Source organism: Colius striatus, chromosome 22 (assembly GCF_028858725.1).
Source record: "Colius striatus isolate bColStr4 chromosome 22, bColStr4.1.hap1, whole genome shotgun sequence".
In the NCBI taxonomy this organism is placed as follows: Eukaryota; Metazoa; Chordata; class Aves; order Coliiformes; family Coliidae; genus Colius; species Colius striatus.
Window position 1 is genome coordinate 8,208,024 of NC_084780.1, and position 10,447 is coordinate 8,218,470.

At 50.2% G+C, this 10,447-nt stretch overlaps 1 protein-coding gene across 1 annotated transcript; it reads right to left on the bottom strand.

The window, feature by feature from the left end:
• Positions 1 to 500: 500 nt before the first annotated feature.
• Positions 501 to 10,062, bottom strand: CAMK1G (calcium/calmodulin dependent protein kinase IG). The gene is made up of 12 exons (XM_062013527.1): positions 9,971 to 10,062; positions 7,262 to 7,390; positions 6,699 to 6,773; positions 6,010 to 6,148; positions 5,781 to 5,904; positions 5,169 to 5,244; positions 4,507 to 4,619; positions 3,426 to 3,504; positions 2,928 to 3,015; positions 1,813 to 2,240; positions 1,178 to 1,308; positions 501 to 597 (listed from the first exon to the last, which is right to left on the bottom strand). The coding sequence occupies exons 1-11, from the start codon at positions 10,060 to 10,062 to the stop codon at positions 1,215 to 1,217; spliced, it is 1,437 nt and encodes a 478-aa protein (XP_061869511.1). The 3' UTR covers positions 501 to 597; positions 1,178 to 1,214.
• Positions 10,063 to 10,447: the final 385 nt, after the last annotated feature.

Sequence of the window (10,447 nt, forward strand, 5' to 3'; positions counted from 1 at the left end):
GCAAGTATTTATTGTGCAATTACAGACTCAGAAGCAGAGAACTTAGACCTTGCTGTGATTGTTATCAGACACATGGAGGTTGTTAGCAGGTTGTCTCTCCTTTTGTAGCTGAAGTGAGAACTGGGCAGCTGGAGGATGCTGAGCTGTGGAGTGCTGGAGCCTGGGAATAACCAAAGCCCAAGTAGAGGATGGGGTGAAGACTGTAAAAATAACTGAGCTGCCACCGAGTAAAACCCTGTGTGGCTTTGGTTTACAGGATTTCTGTTGTGCATTGCACTTACTGTGCATTGGACAACTGAACACTATACAGCAAACAAAAGCTTATAGCATCGAGCAATGTCATATGGATAATATACACTGAGTATGCCAGCAGTAGCCTCAGCCTTTCCCTTGCCTTCTCCCAGCTTTAACCATCCAGAAACAGCCCGAGGTCACTGCAGTGATGGATTCCTGGGACTAAAGTGCTGCTTGTCAGCAGCTGGTCGCTGCTCTCTGAGCTGTGCCTGGCTGCTCCTGGCAGGATGCAGCCTCCTTTCTTGCTTCACTGTTGATGTCTGCCTTTGAAGTGCAGAAAAGAGTAAAACAGCCCTTCTGGTTCTGAAAGAGAGAATTTCAATAGAGGATTGAACGAGACTGCTACGTTCAGAATGTGCTCTGTTAACAAGCAGTAGCATGGGGGTTAGGAAGAGCTTAGATCCCTTTGTGTGCCTTAGTTATAAAGGGTTATTACATGACTGATCATTGGAACGGGCCTTTTTGGAGCCTCCAGTAGATCTTACTTGCATTTGTCTCTTCTGTTAGTTCTTTGTATATTACAGTTGTGTTTGTACACTCTCATCAGATGAGAGTGCCACAGAAGCTGGTAAGAGGCAGCTCACTTTGTGTAGCTCATCGAGAGCTCTGCCTGCATATGCTCAGCATATGCTCACCTTTGAGGAACATTCTTTATTGCAGGATCCAGTAGGAATACTTCTCACTGCTCACACAAATGGTAACTAACAATTTACCTAGTCCACAATTAATCCAAGCTATGGTCTAACAGGATGAAACTTTCACAAGGATGTTCATAAATCAGTTTCTTTCACGCACAATCACTTTGCTATTTGTGCCTTTCCCTTTTTCATGCCATAATGGGATTAATTAAAAGCAGCTGGTAGTTGGATTGCAGAGCACTTACCTCTGGCCATATGGGGAGCTTGGTGGCTGCCTCCTCATCACATGATCAAACACACTCCAGTTTGCCCAGTGCCACAGTGAGAAGAGTGTTTGCTGGTTTTCATTGGAACAAGAACTTCTGATTTGAAATGACTGGTTGGGAAGGGAAGAAGCAGGAAAGGAAGAAGAAGAAAGAAAAAGCACTGTTTGTGACAATTCTGCAGGTGAAGGGAAATTGTGTTTTTAGTACAAAGAACATCAGCTGCTGAAAGCAAAGTAGAGCTGGGTGCCAGCCAGCACTGCAGCAAAGGCAGCGTCCAGTCACCAGCACCAGCAGCTTTAACCACAGGCAGTTTCAGTTTCTGGAAAGCCAATGTGCCTAGGTCAATGGAGTGTGGCAGTGGAACCCTGCTGCCTGGGCTCCCTGCAAGCTCTGCCACTCAGCCTGGGCAATGTGCCTCACCTGATGCTTGTACAAGCATGGAAGACACTTGGCTGAGCACTGCTATGGAGCAAGTCAAAGCATTTGCTTCTGTCCTCATTCCTCCTGCCTTCCTACCTCCAGCCAGGGCTGGCAACTTGTGTGCCAGCTCCTGCCAGAGCTGCTTATTCTCACAAGCTTTCTTGGAAGTTAGAGCTAATGACTTAGATACCTACTGGGATTTTGCAGACTTTTTCAGCAGCACTGTCTCGGAGCAGAAGGATGACTTGGTTTTGTCGTGGCCCCTGCAGGCTGGGCTGCAGCCACAGGATGTTCTGCTCGGGGGGCTGTGGTTATCCGGCAGCACCAGGCTGCTGCCCGTGGTCAGTGCTCTGTTCTCCAGGTGGCTTTGCAGCTTTGCCTCTCTCATTGCTGTGTCTTGCTGCAGCTGAGTGGGAGGGTTTGGGGAGCCCTGTGTGGGCAGCAGAGGGAGCGATGTGTCCTTGTCTTTCTCAGGTGTTGCTGGCCCAGTGGCCACCGTGGGCGTGTGGGGTCTGGACACCGCTGGGTCCCGGCTACCGGCGAGGCTGCTGTCGGCTGCCGCGTGGCCGTTCATGTGCAGCTTCCTCATGTGGTGCACAACGGCTGCGGCGTTGAAGGCTTGCTGGGGAGGAAAACAAACCCCCCAGTGAGTGCCTGCTGATGCCAGGCTGGCTGGGTGCCGTGGGATGGGCCCCGAGGCGATGGCACCGGTGAGCAGGGGCTGTTTGCACCACGTGTGGCAGCTGGGACGTGCTTGTTCCTGGCATAAACCCCCCCAGGTCCCACTGAGTGCAAACTGCTGGTGCTTTTGAGGATTACAGCCACTCCTACCTGAGGAAATCATGGGGCACAGCTGCAAATTGCCCCACAGTACAAAATAGAGACTATAGGTGAACTTCCACTGTGACCATTTAAAATGCTCTTATGGCATTCTTCTCTCCACCTAATTTCTTACCAAAACTCTTGATACAAACAAGTTGTTTATCTGCATGAAAGTTCTTTAAGGCTGAAAGGAGGAAATGCTGGATTAAGCTCCCAAAAACACCTGCTGATGGGGCACCAATTTCATTCCCTCAATATAAAGGCAATGATCCTTTCCCCTCCCCTCTCCTTTCATGGTGAGGCCACTATAGTGCAATGTTTGTGGTGAATTGCAGCAAGGAATATTGGTCCAAACATACTGTGGCCTTTGGAAGATCTTGGCTTTTGGGTGCTCACCCACCCAGCTGAAGCCTTGCTCATTGCTAGATGGCAGCAACTGGCATTGGCTAGTGAAATGGCTCTGGGCTCCCACCAGCAAATGACTTACCCTCCATTTGCTCTTTGCAAAGTTCTTCTGGATCTGAGCACTGACAGATGGGTATATGTCACGGTGAAGGGCTGTATTCCCATTAATCCTGCAGATGGGGAGAGAAGAAAATGGGCTCGTAGGCAGATGGCATTTGTAAGGCATTCCACATTCTAGAGGCAACTAACTGCTTTGTATGTTCAATCAGTAATAATTAAACCCAAAGGAAAAACAGCAACAAAATGTAACACAAACACACACTTCAAAGCTTGGAAAAGCTCAGGATGAGGTTTCTTCTTTGCCTCTGTTTATGGAGGCAAATATGCACAAATTGCATCTTTAATTACTCATCATTTTCTTTCTTTGCACACAGAAAAGCAGCACCCGGGGCCAGGCGGAGGCAGCTGGTGACGTTAGTGACGGGGGCTGGGGAGACACCCCTGCTCTCAGCTGCCACCCAGCACGTGGAGCGAGGCAGGGCGCTGCTGGATCCCCGGGCACCAGCGCCGGTGCTCTCACCATGGGTGCCGCAGGGCTTCTTCACAGGTAAACCTCGTGTTGGGGTTTTTCTCCAGCAAATGTCTGATGAAATCCTTGGCTGTTGGCGAGGGGAGGAGAAGCAGAGACAAAAGGTTACTTTCCCCTTGTGCTGAGATGGGATCCTAACAGGACGTGGCAAACACTATTGGATAAACAATTCAGGCTGGGAAGGTGTTTGTACCACTTGGTTACTCCAGTAAAGGGAGAGACTTGTAGCAAAGGGCTCCAGATGAGAATATGTTAACTGGGGATATACCAAAACTCATCTTAGCTTGTGTTAACTTGAATTACTCAGCTTAAAACAACTCTAAAAACCATAAGAAAGCGCAAACTGAGCAGATTTAGAAGTTGCCCTAAAGAGAACTCTCATCCTTCCATTGCTTTGTCTTTTCTTTCCCTTTGTTTTTTGCAGGGAGGGCTGTGGTTGTTTTTAACTCCAAACAAACCCCCCACTAGTTTTGTTTGTATGTATAAAAGATTTATGTTCAAAGCATGCTGCTAAGGTGCTGGCTTCAGTACCCCCTGTGCAAAGTGAGCTCCACAGGCAGGTCAGTGTGGTGGGAGGGTGCAGTGGTGGCTGACAGCTCCCTGGGATGTTGTGAGTATGACTTGATGGGAAAGAGAGCAAAGGGGAAAAGAAAAATACCCTGTAAAATAAGGTGGGGGAAAAAATGGATTTCCCTTATTTCTAAAGGAAACCTAAGCTTGCTCTGAGCTCACTAATTATGTGTGAAAATCAGGGTTCCATTAAGGAAGGCTTCAGCTGAGGATGCTGCCTTACAGGCAGGATGCAAAGCACCCCAAACTCTGCCAGCACAGCTCGGCTTTGGCGTCATCACCCCTGCTACTGCGGGGCTGGGAGCTCTGCAGTCAGCTCCCACGTCTGGGGGGTTGCTGCTGGCTGAGTGACTCAGCTCAATGCTTCATCCTTTCCTGTCCCCACCAAGGCAAACAAAGCGTCTGGGGGGGCAGGGGGTGTGTGGGGGCTCGCTGGTGCCCAAGGGTCGCAGGGCTCTGGGTTGCGGCTCGGGGGAGGGAGCGTGGTCCTTCCCAGCTTTACCTGACACAGAGATATCATCCCAAAACGGAGACTCAAACTCATAGTAGCCTTCCTTAATCTTTTCAAACAGTTTGGATTCAGTCTCTTCATAGAAAGGAGGATACCCACACAGCCTGGAACAGAGCAGAAAGGCAGAGGCCCTTTAGTGCCACCATCCACGTCAGCACAGGCTCCTCCACAGCCCAGCCGGGCAACGCGAGTGAGTGAGTAACAGGGGAGCTGCTCTGTCCATCCATCTGTCCCTCACTTCTAAGTGTGTCAGTAAAGCTGCAGAAAAGAATTAAAAACTTAACTGCAGCAGCAAAAGGACAAAGCCACAGCTGGTCCATAGCTGCGTGGTGTGGGAGGGAATGAAACAAAACGTACCGAGGAAGACTGAATGGTGCTTGTAGGCAACTGAAAAATGCACCAAGCATAGGCACATAAGAGAGAAAACGTGATTCCTCTCATGTCCACTCCACTACTTGATTCCCCTCATCCTTTTCACTTCTGTGGTCTGGTGAATGTGTGCAAAGGAGCACAGCACTGCTGCATCCCCGCAGCAAGGCAGGCGCTGTGCCGGCGCCTCCGCTCGCGCTGCCGCTCTGCAGAAGGGGATGAGGCGATGGAGGAGCTGGGAGACTCACGCAAAAAGAAGTGGGATGCTGTTTGCTCTTACTCACAGGATGTAGGTGATAACTCCAATGGACCAGCAGTCTACAGCTTTGCTGTATGGTTTCTGGGCAAGGACTTCAGGGGCTGCAGAACAGCAAAAACAAACGCAGTTTCTAAGCGATGATCCCAAAGTGGGCAAAGTGGTGGTTTGCTGGAAACTTGGCCTCTGAGGTGCCAGTGCAGGGAATCCGCCAGTAACAGCCCCATTGACCAGCTGGACTGCTCTGTGCTTTTTGTACCCACTTTCTGCCATTGAATAGAAAGAACCACTGACAGCTTCTGCCTGACAATTTCCCCATTAAGCCATGGATCAAGCCACAGTCTGGTGGATGTGAAACCAAGTCCCATCACCTTAAATGGATTGTTTTAATTTTTCAATAAATACATGACCAACTCTGAAATAAACTGCCCTTAAAATCACCCTTTTCTTTGCACTTTTAAATAGTCTGAGATTTGTCAGGCTCTGCATTCATTTGTAACCCAGTCTTTACCTGGCCCACACAGTGCATCTGTGAGCAGCACAGTGTTGGTAACATAACTGTGTCTTGTTTCCTTTCTGCTAGGCAATGTCCTGTACCTGCACAACCTCTTTTGCAGCCCATTCCTGATCCTTGGCTTACCAACGTATCCTGGAGTCCCACAGGCAGTGGACATGATGCCATTCTGTTCCATTTTGGACAAACCAAAGTCTGTGATCATGATTTTGGAGTTCTCTTCGGGAGTAAGGTAAAGGAGGTTTTCAGGCTGTGAACACAGTGGTCAGAGGTTGAAGTTTGTGGTAGAAAAATGGAAAAGGAACAACAAAAAGCCACGGGGCAGAGCAGGTGGAGCCCCAGGGCCAGGCCTCACCTTGAGGTCCCGGTGAACGATGCCGTTCTCGTGCAGGTACTTCACTGCTGTCAGGACCTGGTGGATCACCACGCTGGCGTCCTTCTCCGTGTAAACCCCTCGCTCCAAAATCCGGTCAAACAGCTCTCCCCCAGACACCCTGTGCAAGTGGCAGGTCAGAAAGAAGGCTGGCAAAAACTGAACCGTGCTAACCATGCTTTTGTGTGAGGCAGGCTACATTTCTGGTCCTTTCACAGCTCTCCCCACAGCACAGCAGCTGATGGCTTCCTTCAGCCTGGTGTTCCAACGACCAGCAGCAGCCGGGTGCTCAGGGCTGGTGCCACAGCGAGCTGCTGTCTCTGCAGCTCACATGGTGCCCATTTTCAGTTCTAGAAACCCTGCATGGCACAGCTTTAATTAGAAGTACTTCTGTCTCTGCCCTGCTAAACTGTGAAGAATTAATTTGCATAAATAGATCCTAATCTTGGTTTAGAAACTTGCTGCTAACATGCCCATGGGCCAAGACAGCCTGAGAAGTGTCTGGCTGACTTCAAACCACGCGGCTCTGGTTTGTGAGGGCTGTTGGAGTGGCTCCTGTGCTCACAGCTTTTACACGGGAGTGACCCAGGTGTGTAGGGGCTGAAATCATCCTGGTCCTGCCACTCTTCTTCCTCTGTGGCCTGCAAGGAAATATCTCTGCTGATACTTACAGCTGCATGACCAGGTAGAAGTGGGTTGTGCTCTCATAAATGTCTTCTAAAGTCACAATGTTTTCGTGCTTTATTCTGCAAAGACAAACGTGTCAAAAGCAAATCTGGTGAGGACAAAAGTGGAAAACACAACAGTCCTCTTGCTTTAATCACCAGTGCAAGCCACAGTCTGTTTTGTGGCAGAGGGTGGCTGATGCCACTGCAAGCTCCCTTTGGGGCACCAGGCCCAGCAGTGGAAGACCAGACCTTCTGTTTCTAAGCAGCTGCCGGCTCCTTGCTGAGTGTTCCCTGGGCTGCAAACGTGTTTGCTCTGGTTCTCCTTCCCCTGCATACTGCTCTATTTCATCTGTGTCCTTCCCCAGATCTGGGGCAGGACGGCTGTGATGTGGTTACAAACACAGGTGAGGAAAGAGAGAAGGGACTTTGCTGCCTACCAACTCAAAGGAATATTTGGATATTATTTTAGAGAGACAATGCTTTCTTTACATCACTCTCACTGCAGAGCCACACACCTTGGGAAGGGGCATTTGTTCTACTTTCCATTACAGAGCATATACACTCACTTTTTCAGCACTGCTATTTCGTTCTCCAAGCTGCTGTCCCGTGTGAGAGGTGACTTCTTGATGCATTTCAGAGCAAAGAGCTTGCCAGTGCTTCTCTGCTTCACTAGGAAAACTTCCGAGAAGGCCCCTCTGCAGAGAGAAGTTGTATTTCAGTAGCTGCTGCTGCTGTGAACTGGAAGGACACTTACAGAGAGAAAGAGGAAACAGCAAGAAAAACTGATATGGCAGTAATTTAACTGAGGAGGGTGTTGACTGTAAAGCTAGAACTGCATCTCCAGCAGCCCCACACTCGGGATGTTGGATGTCAGACTATGCACTATGTAGGAAAAAATGCCCAGTTTTCCCTGTTTGTAGAGAAAAGGTTATTTTTGCACATCATGAAGCTGTGTTGAGGTAGCAGACAAAAAGGACCTCTGCAATGAAATGAAATGCCATTCTTCAGGGCTGTCTGTAAATGACAGCTGAGTGTTTTTCTCCTGCTGTTGCCAGGCTCGGAGCACACCCCCGGGAGGCTGGTGGCAAACGAGGCTTTTGCCACGTTCCCTGGGTGGGTGCAGGAGGAGGCAGCACCATCCATGGTCTTGCAGCTCGCTGCCTTTCCAGGAACCTTTGCACTTGAACTGGGGGATTCTCCCAGGCTAAGTGCAAGCCCAGCTGAGGGGCTGCATTGATAACCACCTCGCTAGCAGAGAGGGTTTGTAGCTCTGTGGATTAACAGCTCTCACTTTGGTTGTATCAACCAATGCTCTGTATAGCTAAAGTGCAGAATAACAGTCTTTTCATTCAGCATCTAATGCCTTCTCCTTTCTGCAGAGATGGCTAATAACTGTGTGCCCTTAGTGAGAAAGTGACAATGAGTGTCTTGTACGCTCCTGATAAGGGTTCAGCCCAGCACAGCCATGAGCAGGTATTTATCTGTGAGCCGAAAGCTCGCAATCCTGTTAAAGGTTTGTCTCAGGCAGCTGAACACGTGTCTTGGGATAGTGACAGTGCATACCCTGCCAGGTCAGTCCTCAATAATCCTCATCAAATGAGCAACAGATTAATTGATGGCAGTTAAATGGAACTTGCCACTGAGTCTGCACAGCTCTGGAGGGCAGAGCGAGGAAGACGAGTGCAGTGGAAGCACCTTCTTGGTAGGTGCTTTTGCAGCAAACCCAATAGACAAGGGCTGAAACCCTCTATCTCCTGTAATCCACTAAACAAGGGCTGCAGCATCCTGTCCAGACAGGTTGGGCACAGGCTGTGTGGTGCTTTGCTCATGTGCCTGTGTAAGTGAGCGGCAGCTGGTGATGCCACGGGGGGAGCTGGAGCCCAGGGCAGCCTCTCACTTGGCTCAGCTTTCCTCCTCCTCCTGTGGGACCCTGGGTGCTGCTAAAACCTGTGTGAGGCCACTGGGGCTGTGAGGAGTTGGGCTGTGCCAGGACTGGTTCCCAGCAAGAAAAAATGCCACAAAACCCCTGAAAGTCCCCAAACAAAAAACCCCAGATTCTTGAGACAACATCCCAACAGATGAATCTGAGCCTTTGTTCACTCAGTAAGTTACATGTAATGGTCTTTCCTGGTCCAACAAGCAGCTGGTGTTGGGACCTTTTCTTCAAGTCACACATTCTTCTCCTTGTATCCACACGAGCTCTGATGCCTGTTTGTGGAAATGCCTTTCGAGTTCCTGAGAGCTCTGAGGGCACAGGCAGGGACATTCCTGCCAAGGTCTCTAATCCCACAGGGGGAAGGGGGCAGGGAATTTTCAGGTAGGTCCCAGATCTTCCTTTCTGTTCTTCAGCCAGCTGAAGTGGTGCATGTGGGAAAAAAACCCCTATTTCTATTGCTAAATGTTCCTATTAATGTCATAATAGGAAATGAACAACCTACAAATCAGCTGCTGGGGCATCTGCTCTAGATATCTGTCCCAAACAGTTTATAATAATTATGCCCCTTATTAAAAAATGATGAATCAACAAGTTGGCTGGGAGAGAACAAAGCTCTTTCTAACCTCATTCCTTTAGAGACAGCTGCTGGATAATTTAAGTGATTTCTGAGGCTGACCAGGAACATGGTAGTTGCCAGTGTCACCGAGCTCTGCAGTGGCTGCTTCTTGGGAGCTTTGACGTGGGTTCTAAAGTCACTGAAAGTCTGGCCGTGGCAGAACTCACTGCTGGAGGTAATTCAATTCCTCCTCCACCACCTTGGAAATGTTTTTCTTGTCTCATTTGCATGAACAGGCAAATTAAGCTGTTAACTCACAGGGAAGTATCATACGACTTGGACGTCCTTGTTCTTGTCTCATCCCTCGACTGAGTCGGGGCTTGTGAGTTAAACATATGATTTATTATCGTAACACCTCTGTCAGAGCCATCCCTTGACCTTGTGTGACCTTGCAGCAGCAACAGACCAGTGTGCTCAGCAGGAAAAGAGCAAGAACTTAACTAAGCTGCCATGCAGGCTTAGGGGAAAGGAGGAAAGGGCAGAGCTGCCCCGGAGCCGTGCTGCAGGGTGGGAAGGAGCTGCCGCGGTGCCCCTTGGCAAGCGGGAGCCGTGGCTCAGAGCACCAGCAGCAGCCATGCAGCAGCGCCGGGCGCTGCCCTCACCTGCAGCCTGGCGCCTGTCCCCGAGGGAGCCGCGTTCCTGTGCCACTGGCCAGTGCCAGGAGGGGAGTCGCTGCCCTGGGCTGGGAAGCCGGTACCTAGAGGTGCTGTGTCTGGTACTTACGATCCCAAGGCCTCCATGAAGATGAACGTTTTTCGGATGTTGCTCGTCTGTTTCTTCCACGAGCTGCCGTCATCGTCCTCCTTGCGGCCCATGTCCTCCAGAGTGGAAGCAGGGAACGCTGTGAGAGGAGGAGGAGGAGGAGAGGTGACTGGTGTGAAAGGCGTGAACGGGACAGCCCAGGAGCGACCTGCATCCAGGATCCACAAAGCAACGTCGGGCGTCTGGCGCCGTGTGGCAAACGACTCTGCTGGTCAGTCACATTTTTCAAGCATGTGAAGTTTTGTGCTGCTTTTGCTGCTCAGGGCTGTTTGTGCTGCCCAGGGCTGTTTGTGCTGCCCATGTCCCTGCTGCTACATCCCGCCCCAGCCGCTGCTGCAGCGGAATCCCAGATGAGCTGAGAGGGGCTGGTGCCCGTCTGCTGATCCTCTCCTGTCAGTGCTCTCACCTAGCCTGTGTTGGCAATTGCAAACGTTTACA